Source organism: Anopheles moucheti, chromosome 2 (assembly GCF_943734755.1).
Source record: "Anopheles moucheti chromosome 2, idAnoMoucSN_F20_07, whole genome shotgun sequence".
NCBI lineage: Eukaryota > Metazoa > Arthropoda > Insecta > Diptera > Culicidae > Anopheles > Anopheles moucheti.
Genome location: NC_069140.1, coordinates 18,148,478 through 18,175,031, shown reverse-complemented (window position 1 = coordinate 18,175,031; position 26,554 = coordinate 18,148,478). Strand labels below are relative to the sequence as shown.

The window sequence follows — 26,554 nt, the reverse complement described above, 5'->3', positions numbered from 1 at the left end:
CTCTACTAGAGAGTTGCAATCAGTAATTATCTTTATGGGAACACCATGAACGTAGCTATGGAAGCGTTTAAGGGCATATATAACAGATAAGGTTTCTAGTTCGTAGCTGTGTAATTTGGACTCGTCTTTAGATGCCGTCTTCGAAAAATAAGCTATAGGGTGGAATTTGTTATCATCCTGTTTTTGCAGTAATACGGACCCAAAACCGCTTGCACTTGCATCACAATGCAACTCTGTCTCTCGAGAGGGATCAAAAATAGACAAAACTGGTGATTCTATCAGTTTTTTGCGGAGGGTTTCAAAGGCTTTCAAGCATTCGGAATCAAAATTAAAAGGTTTGTCTGCTCGGAGTAAATTTGTGAGTGGTTTTGCTATGGTAGAAAATGATGGTACGAACCGACGAAAATATGAGAAGAGTCCGAGACATCTTTGAACCTGTTTGGTGTTATTGGGGATTGGATAAGTCTTGATTGCGGAAATATGTTTATCGCTCGGACGTATACCACATGAGTTTGCCTTGTAGCCCAAATAATCTAATTCAGTTTGAGCTATATGGCATTTATCGAGCCGAAGCTCTAGGCCATTTTCTCGAATTTTCCTAAGCACTTCAGTCAACACGTGAATGTGTGATTCGAAGTTTCTTGAAGCAATGATTATATCATCTAAATAAACAACAAGTTTTTCGGAATCTATAAACTCCCTAAGAATGGTATTGATGAATCTCTGAAATTCGGCTGGAGCATTTTTTAGCCCGAACGGCATCTTCAGATATTCGTATTGTCCGTCGGGCGTGACAAACGAGGTATATTTTATAGAATCTTCATGCATTGTTACTTGGTGAAACCCACTTTTTAGGTCCAATAAACTAAAAAACTGCTTATTGCTTAAATGTTCCAAGCATGTATCTATCAGAGGGATAGGGTAATTGTCTCTTACTGTAATTTTGTTGATCGGTCGAAAATCAACACATTTCCGAATTTCGCCGTTCTTTTTCCTTACAAGCACGAGTGCAGATGCATATGGAGAATTACTTGGCCGTATTACATTCTTATCCAATAGTTCTTTTACTATTTCCTTAACTTGATTTCTCTCAGAGTATGAGAGACGTCGTGGTTTACAGAAAATTGGAGTATCATGAATCAGGTTTATCTTCATACGGTTTTCAGGATAATGAATAGCATCACCAGGAAAATCAATATAATTCTCCTTAATTATTGTTTTAAGGGCAGTTATTTGGTGTTGTGTAAGGTGGGGGTTTATGTTTAGTTCTTTGCTTTCAACTAAATCAATCGCACAAAGTTCTTCAAAAAAGTTGTTTTCGATCTTTTTAGAAGGGAAATCTAAATGGATTTGGTCCAATGCTGAATTATGTTTACCTAAGTTCTGTGGTGCAACTTCTGAGTAGTCCATATTGTTTTGTTTCAATATACCGATTTGTTGGAGCTGTAACAACATGCGTGGCTCTACCGTAGGAAGATTTATTTGCGTTCTCATGTGTAATAATTGTTGTTTATTGTATTTATATTTAACTTGTGTAAGGTGTACATCGAACTTTATTAATAAATCTCTACCGATAATCAATGGCCAAGCCATGCTGCCTTTGCTAAGGATTACGAAAGTATGGTCCTTGTATTGACCGTTAAATTTAATGCGGCACTGCAGCTGCCCATGCGTCTGAAGGACTTTATTCCCTAGTCCACAATATATTGACGATGTCAAAGCTTTTAGGCAGGATCTTGGGGCCATAGATTCATCGATGAAGCTTGCTGGACTTCCTGAATCAAATAAACAACGCACGCATGTTTTTACTTTACTCCAACAATCTCCCAAATTAAAGGCGACACCTACCTCTTGTGTTTCTTGCAATTTCGTAACTGAATCGGCGTCGGCTGCAAAAATCGCTGCGCTCGCTGTTTTCTTCCGTTCAGGACAGTCCTTATAGACATGAGTCGTCTGATGGCATCGGAAGCAGGAACCTGGTGGACGAGGGGGCTTAGGACATTTGTCACGAAGATGACCAAAAGCCGAACAGTTGAAGCAACGGGTATCTAAAGCGAGGACTTCTGGGCCGGTGGTGGATGCTTGTTGGTTGTTAACGCGTGTAGAAGGGCCAGGCGCTTTTAACATACGAAATTGTTCGTACTTGACCAACATCGTTTTCAGTTCTTCCACGTTGTTGGCTGAATAGCGCATCGCGCTTGTGTTGCTCGCATCACCCATATTATCAATGATAATTGTCACCAGTTCCTCTTCGGGGATGAATCCTTTTTTGGCAATTTTCTCCATTTCCAACACATACCTGAAGGTAGTTTCCGTTGGCAAAAGGCGCCGGCGTCGTAGCTCCTGGTACACACACTCCAAAGTAGGGCCTTTGCTAAATGCTAAAATGAGTTGCTCCTTAAGTTCCTCGTAGTTTCGTATATTAATCGTATTGGCGAACATAGCCGCGGTTCCGGAAAGTAAACGACGTGTGACGATTAGCTTCGACATCTCATTCAATTTCAGCATCATTGTCGCTCTCTCCACTTCCTCGAACCATGCCCTGATGCTATTGCCCTTATCACCACAAAATGGCGTCACCATACTTTTTATGCACTCAAACGCATCACGTATCGCGGTAGGAGCGTTTTCGGTGGTTGTAGCTGCTTTCCCGTCGATACATGCACGCAACTCAGCTATTTCTTTTTCGAGCAAAAGAATTTTCTTCTCCTGCTCCAATTGTCGAATACGATCTTGCATGTTATTCATATCGCGGGTAATACTTGCAGCGTCGCTTGTTGCAGGCGCGGAAGCGTCGGTTTCTGCAGGTACAAAATCGTCTGTGGCAAAAATGGCGGCGGCGTCGATGCTAGCAATGGTGGTTGTCTTTTCATCACGTACGCCAGCAACTTCTTCAAACAATTTCCGAATTTGCACGATTGTTGCCGTCGGTGGTACGGAAATCCCGGCGGCTTCTATCACACACACCATATCGTCCTTTGTAGGCATGATACTTGATCCCACTTCTGAGATGTAAACTGGTATATTTTTCTTTACTGAAGATAACGGAAGGCTGAAGGTGTGTTCGCTTTCAAGTGGTCAACGATAATGCCTTTTATTTTTCGGATCCTTCTTTTCCTGCTGTCACAGCAGCTGTCAAAGTTGACAGCTGCCAAGGTGTGCATAGTTGACAGCTGCAAATTTATGTTATTTCTACAGTCCCAATATGATATAAGACATCTTAACCCAGAGGATGTTGCTGACATTTTTCTGTCATTGCAACTAAAATATGATACAAAAGATGGGGCCGGATGCTACATGATGACAATAATGTATCGGGAGTAGCATATTCTAAAAGGGAAGAAACTCCTTTTTCTTTCGTCCGATCTGGTGCCAGCTCGAAGAAAAATGCCATAAGGTACGTTCTGATCTGACACCGATTCCTAACACGCACGCACGTGCCTGCCAGTGCTCCAGGAATTTTCTTTCGGCTGGAATTGAAGATAAATTTGGCCCGCACAGCAAACCACCACTGTTCCGCCGACCGCAAAAGCGGCAAATACTCGCAGATCGATATCAAATCACCCATTTATACCCGATGGTGGGAATCGCATTCCGAACCTGCCCAAAACAACAATCCATTAATTTATTATTTTGCCTACCCATCATGTGTGCAGTCAGTCGGCGGAAGAGGAGGGAGTGCGAGAGAATGCGAACTATGCTAGGCGGGTTTTTACGGTCAGTGATGATATGGCAAAGGTGTATAGAACGAGCGGCACCAGCCCAGCACCAGGCATACGGTTAGGAAAATGCTTAGGAAAAATGGGGAGGAAACCCGAGGGTGCAAGAAAGATGGGGCGATGAGAGGAGTCTGCCCAATTTTCCCCGTGGCATATCTATGATTTATTCTACGACCGGAACGAAATGGCCATTGTCGGTGGGAAGCTTTCAAACCAGTTAAAAGCATTCGGGCTATCGCGATGGGTTATGGTTGCTTTGGGACACCCTGAGTGAGTGGAGGAAGGAATGGGTTTGGTTGGGTGGTGGTGTTGAAAGCAATAAGGACGTTCCCTTCTGCTTTCCAACACCTTGCCAACCCCTCCCTCTCCCCCTCATACAGGTCGTTCCGGAACTGTGGAAACTGTGGTACGGTTTTTGGAAACGCACAATTTTGCGAGTGCTGTCGAGTGAATGGTTTGTGGGAGCCGCTCCCCTCTCCCCCACCCCTCGCAGGTCGGAAAAAAGGACACCGAGGGTGTGAAGGGAACAAAGAAAATGTTGACTTTTCATTTTCACCTTCACACGCAATTTTCAGTCACAGCATATCAATGGGCGGTTACTGTTTTTTGGAAGGTTCTCGGGTAAAAGGAATTTTAAACCATTTTCCAACCCGTCTGCAATGTATAGCGTATTGTGCCCACTTGCTGAGTGTATGTGTGTGTGTCATAATTTAGAATGCGTAAATAAAGTGTCCTTTTACCATTGGAATGGCAAAATGTGTTTGTGCGTATTCATATGACATATTCGTATTCAAATGATGATGTACATTTAAGAAGCGAAATGTGAATGAATGGAAAATCATTTTCCTACTTTTGAATACTTATTTAATTTATTAAAGTATCATTAAAAATGCTTTAATTTTAAGAAATGAATTAATTAGCAGGTGGTTGGATTTATTAAGTTAATATTATTGTACCTTACAATATCCGCTATTTCAAATCTGTGCGATTTCTTTCCATGCCAAAGGTTAGCCTTAGCGTTAGCCTTCAAATGCGTGACCTACAACAACAAAAAAACACAACAACGCACAACTTTTCAATCATAAACCGGACTCGTTCGACTAACGACAGCACACCATTATGCCGGCCAGCTGACTCAAGGTAACCTGTTCATCTCTCAGCACAAAACCAAAAACCAGCTGCCGCCTCCCTGGTCTCGCTTAATCGGTGAGCCGTTCGCACACCGTGGGAGATAGTGTCACCGTTTGCGTGATCTTTTTTCCAAAACTTTATCCAACGCAAGGTGCGACATTGAGCCGGCTGCTTTTTGACGTACACACGTGTGTACGCATTCCGGTTGCTTCTTTTTTCCTTTGGTTGGAGATCCTCTGACGACGGCCTTCGAAAGCTTTCGAAGCTTGGCAAAAAAAAGGTGGGCAACTGATGTGTGCTTGGCGCAGGGAGAGAGAGAGAGGAGGTGGTGGATGTGTGTCGTTAGCGTGTTAGTATTTTTCACCCATCCTGTCCTGGCATTCCATCCATTTGGCCAACATTGGTTCGATTCTGGGCTTAGTACGCGGAATGTCTGCCTGTTTGTACTGTCAAGTGCAAAATGCGAATGTAAACACTCCTCCAGATTGCTTGCTTACCGCGTCGAAATGAATAGGTGAACCTGTGTTGTCAATTTGCTTACACACCGTTGTAAAGCTGTTACTTCTCCACTCTGCGCTGTTGTGTTTTTTTTTGGTTCTTTTACGTGCTTTAACACTGCTTATATAAGGGTGTTTAAGGTTTATTTTTTTAGTGTAAGTTTGTCCATGGTGGGACCATGAGATGAAAAGGAATTTTCCATTCCGTGTACATAGAGATACACTTAACGAAGATGTAAAAAAGTGGTTTTCAGATTAATTATGTTTTGGAATTTGTCATCCAAGTGTCTTTCGTCTCAAACGCGATCGTCTTGGATTTTTTGTTGCATTTTTTACGAAATCTCTACTTGTGTGTATGTGTAGAAGATCTTACTGAGCACTCTATATTCTCGATTATCAGTGAAGTAAAGTTTCTAAGTCAAGGGCAGTTTTTATTGAGCATTCAATGTGACATTAGATGTATGACGCATATGAAAAGTTCATTATAGACCTCTATCATTTCAAGATGTTCGTCTTCTGCTCTCGTTCGTAACTACTACTACTCGTCTACCCTTGTTTATATACCATGGAGTCCGTCAAAGGCTACTGACGGTGGTTACGGGGGTAATATGAAAGTCTTGGATCCACATGAGATTCAATACACAGCCGTCGGTGTATTAGACCGAGGGCTGATGCATTACACCATGGAATCCCTTAATGATAGTAAATTTAAAACTCGTACTGTAGCTTTGGGTTATATTCAAATACAATTCGGAAGATCATTTCCGATCATCCGATTTTCAGTCTGTCATGATATTGAATGATTTATAAAGCTCCAAAAGATTCACCTCGCTGTCTGTGAATTGGTTTCATGGGACAACCGAAAACCCACTTCCTTCTCCATTCAGTCAAGTACGTTCGTCTGGGAGCAAACATTGTTCGCGACACCCCATTTGACATCAGGAAATGTTATGGTCCAACCACAACCAGCAACCACAATAAAAGAAAAACCATCTCCATAAAGTGGTCTGAGAAAAGACTCTCGGCGGCAAATCTCGCGATGGAATGAATAACACGCCGGATGGCATGACGGCCGCCGAAGTGGAGTAAAAGAAGGGTGCCCAGTATTAGCCCCAGAAGTATGGAGGTGTGGTAGAGTAATTAACATATAATAAGATCGCACAGTCAAGACGATTACGACGCCTCTCCGGTGGTACACCCATTTCGCTTCAAGGGGGCGAAATCACTCCCAATTGGCCGGGGGGGGGGGGGGGGGCCTTCTGCAGACTGAGTAGGAAATACCTGGCACAAACAACACACAACAAAGAGGTCATTGTTTTGCCGTGGCGTTGCGCAGTTTTTTCCACCGCCAATCCTTTGTCCCCCCCCCCCCCCCCCTCATTGCCCGGGGGGGAGTTTTTGCTGCGTCTTGCGTCTTGAGTCTCGGTCGGCAGCTGACAGCAGCGGTTTCGTTTGCTGCCGACTGTCTGATCGGGCGCCTTTTTCATCTTTTCCGGTTGTGCATTGGGTTGTGTGTGTGTGCGTGTGCGTATATTTTTTCCCTCACTTCCCTCCCCCTGGCTCTCCCCTTTCCCCTCCGAACGCTTTCGCTTTTCGCGCATTAACCGTTGTACGGGGGTTGCTGCTTCAGCGGATTTTTCCACCCCTGAGGGGGGTGTGTGCTGTGATTGCTCAAGAGCACCAACTCCTCACTTTTGCTGAACGCGGAGGTCTGGGTAATGGAACACCGCCGCGCTACTGCTGATGGCACCGATCCGATTCCGCGCAGCAACCGGTTTCGCGCCCGTGCTTCTTCGAATCGGGATCGGCAGCGGCGGCTAATGATAATAATCTTCATAATGAATGCGACAAAACCTTCGCTTCGTTAAAGGCGTCATGGGCCGTGCATGAATGTTTAACGAAGGGAAAAGCACCGAACTTTTTGGGGAGGAAAAACACAATCCACTCACTCCCACCGGGTCGGAGCTTTTCATTCGGTGCTGCTTTTGTTTTCTGTGTGCTGACTTAATGTTTTGCTCCCCATAACCCACAACCGTCCCAGGATGTCTGTCACAACAACATGCTATAGCAACTCGCCTTGCGGTTCTGTGGTGATAATCAGCTTCAGAATAAAGGCAATCGGAACCGTTCCCATGATTTACGGGCATCGTGAGTTTGTGCGCGATTTCTGTCTGTGTTTTTTTTTGTTTGTCCTTTTGCTTGATCTCGCCTTGATACTCGCGAGATGGACCTACTTCTCACACGGCCATTTCTGTCAACACGGTAACACAACGTGTGTGCGCGCGCGGTGGATGGGAACGAGTTTCGAACAACACACCCAGGGCGCGCATTCAACAACACGCACCAGCGCACTGATCGCTCGAAGGGCACCGGTTTCTGTTCCGTTTTGCTGTATTCCTTTTTCAGCCCGGTGGGGCCCGCTGATGTGGTGATGCACTTTGCAATGCTGCGCGCCCGTTCGCTGACTGCCATCTCCACGGCGTTCCCATGTACGCGCAAAATTGCGGCCACCGGCTTGGTAAAAGAAGGGGCCAACTCTCTTCTGTTCGTTGTTGCTGTTGGTGTTGCTGTAATTTTCCACCTCACATTTCCCACTGACCTGCTCCGGTTGTTGTACGCGCGTTGTGTTTACGTTTGCGCTCCGTTAGTTGATACAGTTCCGATAAGCCGGCGAAGCCTTCGGGGCAGTTGCGGATTGGGTGGCTGGGTGGCTGGGTGAGTTTGTGTTTTTTTAAACCGTTGCCCTTGCATTTCAAACCGGATTAAAATGGCTGTCAGTGATCGTTCCATCACATCGCTGCTTATCAGCTGCAGTTCAATCGGTTGCGATCACCGGATCTTTGCGTTTGGTATGAACAAAACACTCTTGCTAATCTTTAATTGCTAGCATTCGACCGAGCAACCGAGTCGCTTGAAAGGAAACATTACCTAACGTCGTACTATAACTTATATGATTAAATATTTTTAAAGTCATGTTAAATCGACTGACAGACAAGGAAAGTCAATGAGTTTGCAGGTTAGGTTTTATTCCACCAAGAACCAAAATAAACAGTACTAGCTAAACAAACCAAGGTTTGTAAAGTGATCAAGATTTCAGTATGATATAAATAAATGCACAGGTAATCCCCGAGATACGCTCTTATAACGGGAAAAACCCGTGTATCTCGAATTTCAGAGTCGACTTCCTTCTATGCACTTATTTTATTCAGCAAATCAGGTGACTTTTTTAAATTAACCATCAAAATAAAATAAAAACACATGTTTTATTTGACAAAAGACCAATTTTTCATCGTTTTTCTTAGATTTTGTGCTATAAACTAACTATAAGAGGAACCGTGTATCTCGGGGACTGTCTGTATATTAAACATTTGTTTCAAACAAAGCACTACATAAGTACATAAAGGAGTAGGGATTTTTTTGTGATATTTTAATGTCAATCCTTTAATTCAATTTTCAAAGCTCCGGTGAGGTAATGTTTTATTAAGGCACATCAAATGCTTCGAATAGTTCAAATGTAATCCGTCAAAATGATATTTAGGTTATCTCCTTAATTTATGGAACTTAATAGACATGGTTTCAAAGATAGTTGGAGTTTAATTTTTTACAAATGAGCAAGTTTATTATACAACATTCTTATTGATAATGTCTTTTAAATAAAATCTAGGAAACAAAGGAAATTTATTATTTACTGTAACTTACTATTCTTCTTAAATGTAAGAGACACTCAAATTCAAGTCTTAGCTCTTTCCATATGTTTTTGTTTTCTAAAATGATCGACCGATTAAATCCAGCACTTAAACGTGCTTACGATACGCAACATCGCGAACTAACTTTCTTTTTCATTTTTCTCCATTCCATTTCAGGTAAGCAAAACCGCATCCCAATTGGCAAACGTTCGTTGCGTAGCTGCACTGAAAGCTAACTATAGAAGCAACGTCTGTGACCATCCCAGCAGAAGTTCCCGGGGAGATTCCCCCGGTTGTTAGAGCGATTGTATCCACCGTTTCTTGGGCTTTGGACGGGGTGTCTTCCGCATCGCTGACATCGGTGGGGGTTCCATCTTGTCGAGTTGCCTGCCCCCCTGGGTGTCTTCCATCCAGAAATGGACCATTTCCTAGTTCCTCGCGATATGGTAGCGATGTGCATAATTGAAACTTTGCTCTCGGCGGGTTCGGTTGCGTTAGTAGTGGTGTTCACTTTCACAGCCACTGACAGTGGGCCACAGCGGACACACATCGTCTCCTCACCTAGTCTATGCGGGGAAGTGGGCCCACCACCCCGTTGACAGTCCATGGGACGGAGCTGCGGCTCTAATGACAGACGGATCGGCGGTGAAGGCGGAAAACTTTCTCCCAAACGTCACCATTGCGGTGACGGTGGTGTGCTGCAGTGCATCGAAGCAAGTTTTCCATTTCTGTCAAACCGTGTCTCGGGGAACAGGCAGCTTCTTTTCCTATGAAGTAAAGTTTGCGAAGCGTAGCAACGGTGTCTACTGCGTGCAAACCGACTGGATGTGGCAGTCAGTGGGACATCAATGCAAAATTTCTTTGTCTATGGTCGTGTGAGTCGTTGAATTGTAAGATAAGTTAGGTTATTGCGCATATATTCTTATAAAACGATCGTAAAGCGAGATCGTTTCTCAATATAAATTATAGATTTAAGCATTAATTTGGAAGATTTGATATTCAGATACACCTTTTTGAGGCAAATTATGTTGTTTGTCTTCCCCGGAGCTGCTTGGTTAATTGTGGCATCTATTTGATCATTTTCAATCGAAGCTTTTCGCCTGAAATTCGTTCAATTTGTGCCACATTCGATTTCAAGTGTGTGTGCTATGGATTCGTTTGTAGTTACCACACGACGGCAACATTACGTTGCAGTAAAGCTCACGAACGGCGGGCTCTCTCACACTGTTTTTCCAACCTTTAAGGCCTTCGAAGGTGCTGTGGTCGATCTATTGGTTATAACTGTTTTACGAAAACCTGTTCCTTCCTGGGCAGACTGTAGCCGCTCTTTGCAAGCTGTTGCGCAGAAAATCAACACCGCTCGATGACGAAACGGTCGGTCGGTCGCGTCGGAAACGCGATTCGCTGCCGTTTCGTGGCGAGACGAATGAAATCAACGCTAATTATTGACCGATTCACAGCACCGAGGAGTGGGTAGTACGTAAGTGGAGGACATTTTCTGTCGCTATCGGTCACCGGTGTCGGTGCTCGGAACAGGTATACACAGCGAGCTGTTGAAACGCTCCTCGGTGACCCATTGAGGCACGCGGCACGGAAAAGCGAACCATAGCGACGTATGATTAGCCGTGCATCGCAACCATCCATCCATCCGAGTTGGTGATCATGGTTTCTCACCATATTTGGCTGGGTGGTATTTTTGCGCAAAAGCAAAGATGGTCGGTTGCCTAACGACGAGGAAAACGATGGTAACGGCAGCTGATAGTAGTAAATGTGGATCCAATCTACCTTATCACGCTTGTCACACAAAATTCCGAAAGAAAAATTCCCATTCATTCGAGCCAGACCAGACGTTCCGTAACTCCATAATGCTCTCGCTTCAGGCACTTCAGGGGGAAGTCTTTGTGTGCAATATCTTCTCACCTGGCGCACATCGAACTACCGGTTCACCGATTGGCCATCGAACCTGCTGCGGTCGGAAGAAACAGCCAACCATCTTGTTGTTTATTGGCCTGCCCGTTCCGTTCCGACGACATTATCGTCATAAATCACCCGATATGGAAGTGCGTCCGCTCCAGCCATAAGATATTCCAGTACTCGCGTATACCAATCTAAAAGCCGTTTTTGGCGAATCGTCGGTTGTGAGTGTGGCTGCATGCAACAAAGTGTTGTGTGGTTTTTATTGTTCATCGTCCGTCCGATTGCCGGTGGTTATGATGATTGTACCACGTGTACGGTTCTGATCACTGGAACAGCTCGTAAAGTAAGCGTGCAGCTGCTGGCAGGCGTTCACCGCTAATCGAATACGTGAGTAACCTGTAGAACATTGAAGAAGTGGTATTGACAGATTAGCAATATAATCAATATCCCATTTCGGCAAGGTTTTTTTCCCTTTGTATACTTCGTATTGGTTCTGAAGCAATGTTTATTCAGATCACCGTTCAGTGGCTGAATACAACTTCTATTGTGGGTACAAATGGGCTAGCATGACGGAGAAAACCAGCGTGCAGAACTTGGGATATTCAAGACCTTGAATAATCACGCTCAAGTCAGCAAGGTCTGTGTCCTTTCGCCAAACATGTTTAACGAGGCATGTTAATAAGACATTGAGGCTTTGGACATGGTAGGCTAAGATAGACAGAAGGTGGCTGAAGGTCTTTCTGCCTAAATTTCCAATGTAAAAATAGGAACTTCCAGGGATTTTAAAAGACCTTGTGCCTATACGAGGAAGATGTCCATAAAACCCCTTCAAATTGTTTTCAAGTTATCTATGTGAAGTTGGGGAATTTTGGCAGATATTGGACCAATTGCTTAATTCTATTCTCCAACAAATCCTTTGCATTTCAATGTCCAAAGCTGAGACTTCCCTTAATCCGTTCGAGATTCATATCTGATTGCATTATTTCCTACATCAGTCTGTAGTTTAGGCATTTCTTGATGTTAATTGGAAATTTGGGCAACTTTTGCTGAGTTCATTCTTTTGAAATTTGTCACCAGTGCGTGAGACATGTCTGATAAAAAGTACTTCAATTCCGGTGTGCCATAGCTTCCGACCTGTTCTTTGAGTACGAGCTTATCAATAAACTGACGAGGATAACCTGGCTTCACTGCGCCTGTGTACGCTCGGTCTGTCCTCTTCGTGCGTTTACCTTTGAGTCATCCTCCTGCTTGGCGCGGATTGCGGAGAAGGCTTACGCTGAACAATCATCTTGCTTGGCGCAAGATTCGTCATGATCGTTGCCCCCCGGGTGAACAACACCGACCGACCGAACAAAGAAAAGTAAGTCATGATGATGATGGTGGTGGTTCCTGTGACAATCTTAGATCATTGTCGTTGGCTCCGTTACCGTTGGGCCTGCCCGGTGATGGAGTGGGTGATGAATTCACAAGCCGTGTATGATCAGCGCTTAGCAAACACCGCCACCGCCGTCGTACTCTCGTTCGCATCGCACACACGCAGCAGGAGGCATCGGCCGCATCGGTGCGTGCATCAAACAAAAAAAAAACCGTTTCCCCGACGGTGAGCGTATTGACATGGTCTCGCGACGGTACTCGGCCCAAGATGAAAATTCAACTTGTGCCTTTCTTTATTTCCTTTGCCGTGTGGCAAGTGTTTTTTTGGTTGTTGCTCCGATCGTACAAGATGGAACGCAGTCAACGAGCCGTGTATTAACTACCGTACATTTGCAGAACCGTGTGACGTAGTCCGCCCCATTCCGCGCGGTCCGATCGATGGAGAACCGAATGAAATGACGTTTCTCGTTCGCGTGCGTGCGTGCGGCTTATGCCACTCTTGATTGTTATCAATTTGTGTGTAAATTGCATTTGGTTGGACGTCTTTCGCGATGGGATGTGTCCATCGTACGGTGGCCGGACTTTCCATGCTTCCACTTCCACGTGTTTGGCGACAGTTCCGTCGTCTCCCGTGTTTTCCTCCCATGGAGTAGTAATGCTTTTTTTTGTCACTATTACCCGTTGGCTTCGGTCATGACGTTGCTTTTTTTTTGTCTCGATCTTATGCAGAGGTTATTTACCTTTCCTGCTCATACACACACACACATATGGTCCGGCGGAGTGTTGTGACTGTTGTTTTGCTCTGCTGTGCTTCAGTGCATCGCCCATTGCGTGTCCACTGTCCATTGAGACCTCATGGCACCGACTTGATGGGTTTCGTGTCCTCTCCACCGGCGGCACACTTCCCTTGCTTTGGATGTAAAAGCACACATTTCGTTGTCTACACACCCGGGTGGCACTACATTTATCAGTACGTTTTCTTCGTACCCAACAAATCATCAATGACAGCCCGAGCCGCAATAGAGACGTACAGCGCCAGGTGCTAAGGTATTGACGCGTATGTTAAGGATTCAGTTCGCGTTCGCGATTCCACCAATCGAAACGTTCGCCTTCCAGGTGAACCGGAATTGCGCTGGAAATTAGACGCGGGGCACGAACTCATTTTCGTGGGAGAGTTTCTTGATTGTTTCCCTCGTGCTGAATGTAGCAAAAAACACGCCGTAATGTGTTCGTTCCGGATATGCTTTGGGATTTGTATTGAAGTTTTTTTATTTTTTAAAATGTTCTGCTGCTTCTTTCTCAGTTTCGCTCAGTTATCAATCTGGTTCGAGCTTCCTGTCTTCCTTTGGGTCATACTCAAAAAGCTACAGGGTAAAAGAACTCAGTAATAGCGATACTAGACTTTACATGGAAGATCTGATACAAAATCTTAAAGAATAGTAAAAAATAGCCAGATCTCTTCAAGAGATCCTTGGGTTTCGCAAGTAGTAAATGACTCTTGGTGATTTTAAGCTCTAAACTGTTATTTTTAATAACTAAAATCGTTGCTTTAAATTGTTTTAAAATAATTGTTAAATTACCGGAACCGGAACCGGAACTCTGCTCTATATTATCTTACAAAGTTATTTACGTAGTGCGAACGTTTGAAACTCTGTTATTATAAGCTTCTTCTTGCTCCAAAACTTTTATTTCCACTGCTCAACGTACATCTACTATTGCTTGGCCATATTGCTTAATTGGATAATTTTGAGGTAATGTCAGCTTAAATGTGTCATCCATTGTGTCCAAGTGTATGGCATGCAGCGAAGCCACATTAAATGACAAAACATGTACAGCAAAGCCAGAAAATTCTCTGCTAGAGCCCATTCGTGGGGGAGGGAAAAACCCCGTATCGAACAGTATGCATCCACAATGCAGATTGCGCGTACACTGCGTCAACCACATCCATGCGGCGCCTCCATTTGCATAACGAAATGGCATTCGCGCAGCACCCACTCGGCGGTGCAAGCGTTCGGGATGGCCTTGCGCAACTAAGGTTCAGCAGGGAGGATGGATAATCGGCTACAGTAGCCGCGCATAGGGGTCGCCATTTGGTGGCGACGACACAGTGTCGATGAAGCAAAAAAGAAGGGGTTCGACTGCTCGTAATGACGCGCAACGCCTGAAGGTCATATGCCACGGCTCTGTACACGGCGTGCGCACACCAGAAATGTCCTTTGACCTTGGCGTTGTGTCACCGGTCGGGTTGTGCTGTGATCGAAAGCCTTCGAAAAGAAAGCATACGGCATTGTGTATTGTGCAATGTACTTTCCACGCTGCTGGCTGGTACATGGTCGACATTGATGCATAATCGAATGTCGCTCGCGGAGCACTCGTCGGATTAGATATTCAAAGTGTGCAACGCCAAATTTGTCTTTTCAGAAGACTTTTTGTTTGTTTGTAGGATACAATATTTTGAGTGTTAATAAATGAGCAAAGGGGTTATTACTCTGTGTGCCTGAGATGCAGCAGTAATTCGAGATGGATTCACGCACACGTGCCGCTTTATTAAACCTTGAGCGCGTTCGACGACAACCACACGTCCGATCGCACGTTTTCCATTTGTCAGAAATTCCTTTCGTCCTGTGGTTTTTTTTTTGTATCGTTAGACGGAGCAAACTATATCCTGACGTCAGACGCCGCACGTATGTGACGCATGCAGTACAACATAGTCAAGCTACTACACGCTGCTACGATACGAGTAGGTAGTAGTAGTGGCATCTGGACCACTCATCCCTGGCTGTCAACAAAACGCTCGCTGTATAAAACGAAGAATCCAATTGCAGCGTTTTATCGCTTTATTGAAACGGGCTTCACCCTTCAGGTGCCTTCATGGTTCGTTCATGGGCAGGAGCATTTTTATCAGTGGAAACGTGACCATTTCATAAACACACTTCCACGTTACAACGTTTTTCCACTGTACCCTGACGTCAAGCCCCGAAGAAGTGCAACGTGATTGCAGTTGGTGGCCACCGATAGGGAGGGTTATTGTATCCATTACACTCCTCCGTTTGGTATCGGATCGACGTGGCTTTGCCCGATAATCTCGTTCTTCTTGATGTTCTGTCCGTTCTTCGGTACCGGACGTGTGAAACAAAAGCATCCTTTAAGTTTGTCCACTTGGGCGTTATGATGATGTGAAGGATGACTATGCATCCGATTGCTAGACACGCTTTAAAAGATTACACATTCCTGCCTGTAACCGTATGCAAATGTTAATGCTGCTCTTGTATGCTTTTATGCAAACACATTCTTAAACTAACCGCCCCCTGACAACACACAGTGTGGGGTGATATTCAACGAACCGCTACATTGAATACCCGATAGGAAGTATCTTTGCCCGGGAACGACAATGAATTTCCACAAATCCTTTCATTTTCTTTTGCTAAGGCGATTTGCCAACACAGATTGCGTGAGGGATGGATGGACGCTCTCCTGGTTCTGGTTTTGCAGTTCAGCTACTGGAGTTTACATGCTGGAATTGAACGAAGAGGGAGATTACACCTTTAACTGCACAATTCTAATCTAGCTGCAGTCAAACAAGACGAGGCTTTATCTTCATTGCAAGAGACGGATTGCTTTGCTCAGACATTTATGTTGCTATGACAACTGTCGTTTTGTATGAGCCTCGAGAATGGAAGCTGAATGACATCTGGATCGAATTATAGTCTCGACTCAAGTAGTTATTGTATCACAGATTCCAACGGTGTTGTAAAGTGCGTCTAGAATCTAATGTGATACTTTTTTCTTCGAAGAAAAATCCAACCATCTTCGTGCGACGCATACTAAACGAAAAAACGTTGAATGTTTAAAATGTGATGAGCGACCCACGGAGCGTTCAGACGGTTTGTTAGTGCTTGTCAATGGGAACGTCAAACATCGTTTAGGTTTTTGAAGTGTGACGAAGCGATAACTGCACTTTTATCGCATGCACTTCACGGTGCATGCAACCCTCCTCCAAACTTCCTCCCCAAATCTGGTGCAGTGGGGATGTTAATGGATTTCATGTTTGTGTCGTTCGCTTTTTGACAGTTACAAGCACTACACACAGCCCCGCAAATCGTCCGGCCCTGAAAGGTACGTCGGCGACGGTTACGATAAATATAAATTTAATTTTCATCCATGTTTTACACGCCCTGGGGGTGCAGTAACGGATGCAAAATTCATTGTGCTCGGGAGGAATTGCCTCTTTATCGGCGATATAGACTCTTTGATACAAAAAAAACATTGGACAGGGGCCTAGGGAAGGGAAGGTCCCCGGTGGTATAGGGGGCTAAGCTTAAATGAATAAATGGAAGAGAAAATTTTCCCCCGTTTCATTTTTAAAAGCCATTTAATTCTCTTCACCGCCATTTCGTTCCACATATTGTGGAATCGTGCTAAAGCTGCTGATGTGGGGAAAATGTTCAATTTATGGTGTGTGTATGTGATGAGAGTGTGCACTAATTAAATTTCATGGTAATCTATCAAACTGAACAACTGGTTACCGATATGGTACCGATGAACTGGGCGCAAAATATGTATCTCGGAAGAGTAATCACAACCCCCTTTCATATTGTATTTAATTGCTGTAATTATTTTTTGTTACAATACAGAAACATATTATCCTTCATTGTACGAATAATTGAAACATTATTTATTCTCTACCAATTATTGAGTTCATTTGAATATTCGTTTAATAAAAAGATACTACCTACGATAAAACATCAAATTAAACTGAGCTGGTAGTGCCAGTTCGATAGGAAATGCATGACTCTACCACAACACACCTCGAGTGGGTTCAAATCTCGACATGATCGTGAGCAGCAACCTTTTGAGGATCACTATTTGTAACTTTTATTCAGCAAAGGGATAAATTAAGGATAAAAACTACCACCCCAAGGTATTAAAAGGGCTTTATTCAGGATCAATATTTGCTAGTCTTTGCAGAAATATTCTCAAGAATTATGAAGAGAGAGAAGGGTGTATAAAGAGTCATAAAGAGGAATGGTGCATAACTTTACCTACAAAACACACCCTTAACATTCACTTGAACTTGTTGCTTGTCTTGTCTTCCTGCTCGATGCCGCTACTGCTTTTCACGCACAAGGGTGTGTGTACTTTCAATGCATGTTTAATTGTGTGATACTGTTGTGTGGTAATTGAATTTGGTTTTGGTGGAAAATTAAATTCTTCCGTTAAAAATTCTTCGACATGTCTCGTCCCCTTTATGTTTTTTTTTTGGCCCAAGTGGCGAAATAAAGTGGATAAGTTTGGTATACCCCATGAATAATTGAGAAACCTCCGGGAAAAGTGACTGTTCTTCCACGGGTCTGTGAGGAAACCGCAGAGGAAAAACAATTTTCCTCACAGAAGCAAAAAACAACACAATCCTCAATAACCGTTTGACCTTCCTCTCCATCGACAGTAAGATATCCTTTTGGACGAAACAAAAAAAAAATCCCCTGATTTCTTCACTTCGGGGACTTCTGGATGGGTCCAGCAGTATTTAGTAACGGGCAAGTTAATGGCCCCGTGGACATTCAAATTCAATATTCCTGCACCACTACTGGTGCGGAACCGTTTGTCTTCTCCCTTTCGTTCTGGCATTGGCTGTGGATGCTTTTAACATAATTGTAATTGGTATTGTTGGCCGTGCCGTTGGCTAGCATGAGCGAATGGGTTGAAACGTTGAATAGTTACTATTTTAACGGCTTAAATTTCTTGCTATATTTTGGTAATAATCTTATGGTTAATGATCGTAAATCTTTCACATCCAAATTAAATCACAATTATAAGGTTTTGTTCCTATAAATCAATTTGTGATGTACGGTGGCACAAACATCCATACACCAAAAAACACCTTCTATCGCACATTGCATAAAAGTGAAGTGTGCGTTAGAATGGGTGAAAAAATGGTTCAACACCATGCTATTTATTTATTCATTAAGAAGTCTATATATAGCTCACGAATCGTCACGGCGCCGTCGAATCTTCGCATGGGTGGAATTTGCGCCGCTTTTCCATACATTGCCTCCACAACGCACGGCACGGATTCGAAATGCAAAAGGGCAAATGTGTGTCACCAGAGCCGGTCCGGGAGTCGGCGAGTCGGGGGGGCCGTTGGTCGTTGAATCCTTTTCCGCTCTAAAATGATTAAAAGAAGATAGAAGGGCATGAAAGCTGCAGGAAAGCACACATAATCATCTTCTCGGTGCTCATTGAATGTTAAAAAAGCGTTACCACCACTCAGGCGGAGGTCAACATCATCAGCAATCACAATCCTATACCTGTCGTCGGGTTATCTGGTTACATTTCTATACGGCTTTGCCTCGACGGGTTAGTGTTTTGCCGTGTTCTGCCCGGCCAAAAGGTCCAGTTCTGTAAGCATGCGACAGCCAGATGCAGATGTGCCCATAATTTGGGGTGCGGATGCAAAGGAAAAATCATGCCAACCAACAACCACCCAAGCGCCATCGTTCGTGTGTACGGTCATGTGACCACACGGCCAGAAACCACCCCAAGCGGCGTGCAAGCCGTGTTTGCTTGCATATGTCTGCGACTCTCGTACGACCCCATCTGCTGGTATGGTATGTGCATCGGACGATAATTCTTCGATCGTGCATATGCAGTTTTTATACTGGCCGCACACTCGCGCGGCCGCCGTACGGTCTCCGGTTTGCGGAGGAACATTTATCGATGCGCTGCTTTTTCCCGTGGGTGGGCAGTTGTACGTGTATATGTCGATAGTTTTTACGGCACGTCGGTAGGTCGGAAAGAAATGTCCCCTCCCGTTTGTATGGTTTTCTAGGTTTTCCACCAAAAGTAGCGTTTCCATGCAAATAGTAGCGTGGTTGGGGAAGGTTTTGCACCGAATGACGCTGAGCGGATGATGATGATGATGATAAAAGCGGACAAAAAGCGGAATTTCCGCTGATACCAGCTGATGCAATTTTTAACTGCCTTCTGCCATCAACTACCAGCAGCAGGCCAGCAGTAGTTGCAGTAGTTGTATTAGTGTCCGTTGTTGCATCAAGAGCAGCATGCATTTGAAAAGAGAAGAGCGTTGCAGTTTTTTGTAGGTCATCCGACCGTACCGGCGTGTGTGGGGCAGGCCTACGTCATTGGGGGGACGGTTTCGGGCCAAGAGCAGGCAACTATTGCAACCTTTTTGAATGTGTACAGCCCTGTGTTTTTTTTTGTTCGTTTCTTCCCATGCTCCAGTAACGATTTCTCTCGCTTCCTCGTACAAATGGCGAAGGGTTTTCTAAGCATCGAGACCTTTCATGTGTGTGTGTGTGAGTTTGAGTTTGAAAATCTCGTACCCACACGTGCTCACGTTTAGCAAATTTCCCATCCAAGTGGAGACAAGTGGAATTTTCATTTTCGCATTTGCACACTGAAGTGTGTCACATGCTCTGTCGCTGGAAGCATCGCTGGTTTGTTCGGTTCATCCAGCATGATGACGTTGCGTGGGCCATAAAGACGAACAGACCGAACCCCGGGCGGCAGCACGTTGTGTGGTGTGATGCACGGCTGCTTGTATCATTTGCCCGTGCCAGGAGACACCCAGTCTGGTTTGGTCATCGTTAATTATCGTTACCACACGAGGAGGAGCTGAGTTGGCTGCAGCAGCAGCAACAACCCGCCATCATAATGCGCACCACACCACAGATCTGCACGCCGCGGTGTTCGCTTTTCGCCTCCTGTGGAGTGGAAAATGTGTTTTGCAAAATTATCACACGAGGAGGGGAGTAGCGGTGGTTCGCTTCAAAGACAAGGGCCACGACATGTCGGGACCCCCATCCGTGTATCAGGGTTTGGATGAGTTAACATCAACAGTAGACATTTGTCAGGTCATTGTCATTTTTATCGGGCCCCCGAAGCTGCCGCTCGTGCGAACTGAAACGTGTTTCCATCTGCACGAGCTTGATCGTACGCAGGACGACGGGCTTGGGATAAAAAATCTTGACAAAGCAGTTGTGTAGTACAGTGACAAGCGGTAGAGATACTAGTACTATCCACTCAAAGGCTTTTTTCTGATCGAAACTGACGTAGTGTGGAAGCGTACATTCATCCATCAAGGAGCTATCGGATGTCCCATGAACTTAGTAGATGTCCAGGGTAGCATATGTCTAGTGAAATAGATACGAAATTCAGATTTCACTGTATGAAATGTTTTTTTCTGGATAAACGATTAATCATATTCCAGAAACACCACAAACACGCACAAGATGAACAATGACTGCGTGATCGTTTCGTTAGAATTTTGCTCGTAACTTTGTTGGAATGGGTGACTTTTTTGACTTTTTGATGTGCAAATAATCGTTATCGTACCTCGAATGCGATTATAAGTGTTAATGATAGTAACAAAAATATTCTGTATTGCTTTAAGGTAATTGAAGATAATGGTTTCGAATTTAGTATTTTTTGTACACTGTCAACCCCCCCTCATAACGAGTATTTGTTTTGATCAGTTTTTCGCCTTATAAACAAATCTAGATCTCTTTCTAGAACTCTATCTGTACGGAAACAAAGTTGAAACATCGAAGATGCTTAGGTTCTTTGTGAAAAATGTTCAGAAATTACGTATCGAATCTGTGACGCATTTGTTTAGAATTAAAAAGCGAAAACACTAATTGTTGGTGGGGGTTTTTCTAAAACCTATGTTTTATTCACAGGGAGGTTCTGAAACTATGTTTCAGTAATTCTTTCGCTTTCAATTCAATTTTGTTTTCTTATCCTATTTTTTTTTACTTACTTTTCGTCCCTCTTCTCCGCTACTGCTTTCTCTTCCTAGCTATAACTTGATCCTTCTTGCTCGCGTGTTCAGTTAGTTCTGCCTGTCCGTGTGACGATGCGATCGTTGCATCCTGTCGCCTGTCACCGCGCCAGGGATGTCACAACGCCAGGGACGTCGAACATTTCGTCGCAACATTAATATTGACCAGCTTCTAAACAAACACTTCGAAAAATCCCTTAAAATAGCTTAGAGGAGTTAATAATACCAAGAAAAATGTTACTACGGCAGAAGACAAAACCGATTCTCAATCCCTAAAACAACCATTCTGAAAGCGAGCATTAATCTATGTCAACGGTCTTCTACTCAAATATTGGCGAAAAGGAGATAGTCATGGACTCTAAACGAAGAGCTATTCAATTTTGATTTTAATCTTTCCTGCGCATCCCAATAGTTAATTTGTGTAAAAACCTCATATTGGAAAGTAGTTTCAACATTTGTGTGTGCAAACTGCAGATAAGTGAAACCCGGAAACGATCTTCCTTGCATTGTCCGCTCCACTGTTACGTTGCACTGCGCGGACATGCAAGATGCGAAATGCCATATTGTACGTTCCAATCGTCGCAGCAAAACGACAACAACTTGGATGATGTGGGTACGACGTGTGCCCGGTACCGTATCGTCGGTGCAATGCACAAAACGGGAAATACCGAGTAAAATGTGCACGTGTCTTGAATTTCAGGTTTTTTCTTTGCGACAACGGGTTCAATTTTCACTCGCTTCTTCACTCTTTTCCACCGTGCCAGTTAATGGTTTCTTATAATGTTTTTGTCGTTTCTCTTTTTTTTCATTTTACAGGTGAGTGTACCGTCGCAGACAGGAAGTGCATCCCGTTATGGTAAATTAAAAAAAAAACATAAAACCTCCCAAAAAGTTCATCCAAGGTCAGTGACTGAAGGATGGCTCCTGCTAATATTCAATGCACTTTTATGAAACAGCTGATCTGTGTAACAGTGTATGTTCCCATGACTATTTTGTGTCTATTCATTTTTCGATTGTTGAATGAATTTGTTGTGCTTATCGTAAATTGGAAAAGTTTGCTAAATTAATTAATACCACCCAATTCTTCGAAAGTTCCGTGTTCTTTAACCAATAAAATATTATTGGACAAAATATTGGGCCCGTACACGATGTGTGTTACGAAAATCATCAAAACTCCAAGATGTGTGTTGCATGTTGAAGCAATCGGAAAATTATCGATCTGTGACAGCACACTAACACAGAAGCAGGACGCGCACAATGGAGGACAATCAAAATGCATAAAAATAGCGGAAAACCCAAGCGAAAGAAATGTGAACGAATAACGCTGTTGTGATGAACGCAATGGCTGCGGCGATGGCACTGATTTAATCCATTCGTTGGCATTTTCCGTTACAAATCCGCTGCGGACTGATTCGTTGCGAAATGCTACCACCAAGGGGGGACATGACAACTCCCCCCGAGGCCCAGTCCCTGGGTGAACGAATTACAGCGCAAAATACAATGTCGACAATGTCGATCGCATCGGGCGGAGATCGACGAAGAATGTTTAATTACAGTTATTTCGATACAGTGGCATAAAAATGGATTAGTGCCGGGACAAAGCAACATAAGCAAGAAACCATAATCTCACGAAGGGAAACGGACAGTGTGGTGCGACCACAGCCACTAAACGGTTTCGGAATAGGAAGCGATACAAATCTGACAATTTCTGTACTGTTCGCTTTCAGGCAAGGATTCTGGCCTTTTCTCCATGGAGTGGAGGCTATTGTGTGGTAAAGAAATGTTCACGCATCAACTCCTGCTCGATCGAGAGATGGGACGAAGAAGCACTAATCCGGTTCAATGGCATGTTGGTGGATTGTTAAATTGACCATGGCAGAATACAGCCCACACACTCAGCACCGATATCAGTGGAAGAGAAAGGCCGGCAATATGAAGCGACACATTTCGTGGGAGGATTGGCCCAGGTTCGTTGGCTAATAATCTTTTGCAGAATTGCACGACGTCGTCCGAGATGAAACAACCCCCCATAACCAGCTAGGTTTCCGGGACGGCACTTATAATAGGGTTAATGGAATGAACTTGCGATGTTGGTGACAACCATCAAACGATTGAGAGTGCATTCATTGACCCGTTGATGTGTGTAACGAATTCTCCGGCAGGAGCGTGTGTCTGGCCATCAGCAAACAACTTACTGCATCTGCACTAACTGAAGTTCCATGATACGACGCTGATGATGCTCAATTGTGGCAGGTTCGAGTAGTAACCCCGAAGATCTCCGGAGGCAAAATAAACCACAATGGATGCTCTTCCAGTTATCGAACAAACGGCTGTTAGGCGTAGCGGAGCAATACGCATATGTGTTGCGGTTTTAATTAAAGCTGATCTAAAGTGACCAACAACACACACACATCAGCCGCATGCTGTACAACCAGTAGAGATTCATCGAAGTTCAACGATATTTAATAAGTCTTATTACAAATGCCAAATGAAATACGAGCAGATTTATGTTTCTCCTTCCTGGTGCTGTGAATCTAATGCTAGGGAATGGGCCCAAAATGTGAGCCCCATCGCATCACAGTTCGTCCATTGCTTTCCCACGGGATTAATTAAAACCGATTAGCTACGACCCCGGACCGCCCTTCTTGATTTGATGTCCATTCAAGACAAGTGCACGCGACTTCTGCGATCAAGAAGTGCCACGATCGAGTTGGAATTGCGTAAAACGCCACTAAAAGGCTTTTCGTGTGCGAGCCACAAACTTACCTCCACCGCACACCACAGTTGCAGTGGTTCAAGTGGTCGACCACACCACTATCCTAGGTCGGGTCGACAAAGGCTACCGGGCGCTACCAAACAATGACACCCGGACCGCAAAATTCCATCGCCCGGCAGCAGTACGCGCAATAAATAATACGTTATTACTGTGCTTAGCGGTTTCCTGCCCTGCGTCTTGCGATGATGACTAACGATGGGAGGTTTCCTGCTGTTTTCCTTCTTCATCCTCCACCGTAACGCAACGACAGTGTAAACGAGCGTAAACCACCTACTTGGGCAAGTGCCCGTACTAACCGACTGACGTGGAGTCGAATTACGTGCCTCCAGTGTGTTGTCGCCCGTACGGGATATCTTCCGTTCGTTACCAGTTGAGCGTTCGAAGGTATTATGTTTCACGGGGGCTTTACTGTTTACTGTAAAGTCGTGCACTTTTTTTAACTGCACGGGAAGTGGTGGCCTGAGTTCTGTTGCTTCACACTGCGGAAGAAGCAGTTGGTGTTGCATCTGCACTTGTAAGGTTCTCGCTACACATTCTCATCGATTGGACTTTTGCTACAATGATGCGTACGAAGTAAGGGTCAGTTTGGTGGCAGGGTGGATAATGGCGCCAGTCGTCGCACGACAGAAACGCTACCAAATCCCATTTGGACTCTTGTAGGCAATCAAGTGTAACAATAGTACTATGGATTTAAAAGCAAATGGCAAGGATACTCCAGGAATGGTCCCCCGATCTCTTGAGGATATTGTTGTAATCAGAAGTAGAATATACTTAATAAAACATTTGAGACACTAGTAAAGTAGTTTTCAGCATTTTAGCGTTAAAGCAGGGTTTCTCAATCTACATCGAGAAGAGACACTGTTGGACATTAATTTCAAAGTATTGAAATCGAAGCCTTTTTAAAAATAAAATTAACTATTTGAACCAATTTTTCGAGATTCAGTTTTTAAGATTGCACCCCATCGCTTACTCCCAATAAATGTCGTTACGTTTGCACAGATTCGTACGGTGTATATCTATGGCCAACCGATCATCTCGCTGTACGTGGAGCACCAGGAGCGGCTCTGTCTGGCACAGATTTCCAGCACGCTGCTGAAGGACTTCAGCTATAACGAAATACACAACCGCCGGGTGGCGCTCGGCATCACCTGCATCCAATGTACGCCGGTGCAGCTGGAGATACTGCGGCGGGCCGGTGCAATGCCTGCCTCATCGCGGCGCTGCGGTATGATCACACGCCGCGAAGCGGAACGTTTGTGCAAGTCGTTCTTCGGCGAATGCTCGCAGCCGGCCCTGCCGGAGGGGTTTGCCTTCAGCGTGTACCACGAGTGTGCCTGGGGCTGCACGGGTTCGTTCTCGCCGGCGCGCTACAACTCCTCCCGGGCCAAGTGCATCAAGTGCGCTTACTGCAGTCTGTTCTTCTCGCCGAACAAATTCATCTTCCATTCGCATCGGCTCAGCCCGCACGACAAGTACGTGCAGCCGGATGCGGCCAACTTCAACTCGTGGCGGCGCCATCTGAAGCTGCAGGGCAGCCCGCCGGAGAAGATCATACACGCCTGGGAGGATGTGAAGGCCATGTTTAACGGAGGTACCCGCAAGCGTTACATCCTGTCGACCGCGCGCAAGTACGGTGGCGTTACGTCGGCATCTTCGGCCGCCCAGTCGGCGGCAGTTTCTAGCAGTGGCGGTGGTGGTTCAGCGGGTACGGCTACCACCAATCGTGCGTCTCCTGCTTCCTCGGTCGAGAAACCAACGCCACTGGTGGTGATGCCCACACCGACGCATGCCGAACCCCGCCAGATACTGCCGGTGCTGGGCGGTGGGGGGATCGTTGTGCCGAAAAAGGAGTACTCCGATCTGCAACCGATCGATGCGAGCTACAACAGTGACAGCTGCAGCAACAGCACCAGCCCGTTTGCTCACATTCCGCATCTGCTCTCGAGCAGTAGTTCCAGCGCTGGTGCACCGTCCGCCGCGGCGATTCGTGCCACTTTACCACCATCGACACCCGCACCGGGCACACCGGGCGCAAGTGTTGCGTCGTCGGTGGCTACACCGGTGATGGTCGTGCCGGCAGCGATACCAGCCCCGTCCGCTGGTAGCCCTGCCGCGACGGTAGCATCAACGGCGGCGGCAGCGGCTGCGGCAGCTGCAGCAGCGGCGGCGATGGTTTCGAGCCATGCAGCGGCCACTTCCACCGTGGTGACCAGCTCGGCAGCAGTCGCGGCTGCCAACTTCGGTTTCAAGCTGTCCTGCCTGCAACCGTTCGCGTTCAACAGCATCGGCCACTTTCCGGCGATGGTTCCGAGTACGGCTGGCTACTTGGTGCCCCTGTTGCGTCCCACCAATCCGAAAAGCATCTCAGCGGCCGCTATGTCCGCATTCAAGCCCGTCGTTCGTGCGAGAAAAAGGTATGAAGCATCGCGCAGATCGCGTAGTAGTGTGTCAATCGTGCGTGTACCGTGTCACTGAGTGCATTGTGTTGCGTACTGTTGCATCCACGATTGTTGTCACCTGTCACACACCATTTGTCACGAACGTTATAACGAAACCCCGCGGTACAATGTCGCACACGGAGAGGCGATGCACGGAGAGTGAAGATCACACGAACGTTATTCATTTCGTCTGGAAGATCTGGCCTGGCGAAAAGG

General features: G+C 45.2%; 2 protein-coding genes across 2 annotated transcripts in view; one reads left to right on the top strand and one right to left on the bottom strand.

Moving 5' to 3' along the window:
- Window positions 1-26,554, top strand: part of LOC128310214 (ubiquitin-like protein 3) — a 55,225-nt gene that overhangs the window by 16,853 nt on the left and 11,818 nt on the right. The gene's annotated exons all lie outside the window — the stretch shown is intronic.
- On the bottom strand, window positions 1,641-2,286 carry LOC128310213 (uncharacterized). The gene is made up of 2 exons (XM_053046799.1): window positions 1,849-2,286; window positions 1,641-1,775 (listed from the first exon to the last, which is right to left on the bottom strand). The coding sequence occupies exons 1-2, from the start codon at window positions 2,284-2,286 to the stop codon at window positions 1,725-1,727; spliced, it is 489 nt and encodes a 162-aa protein (XP_052902759.1). The 3' UTR covers window positions 1,641-1,724.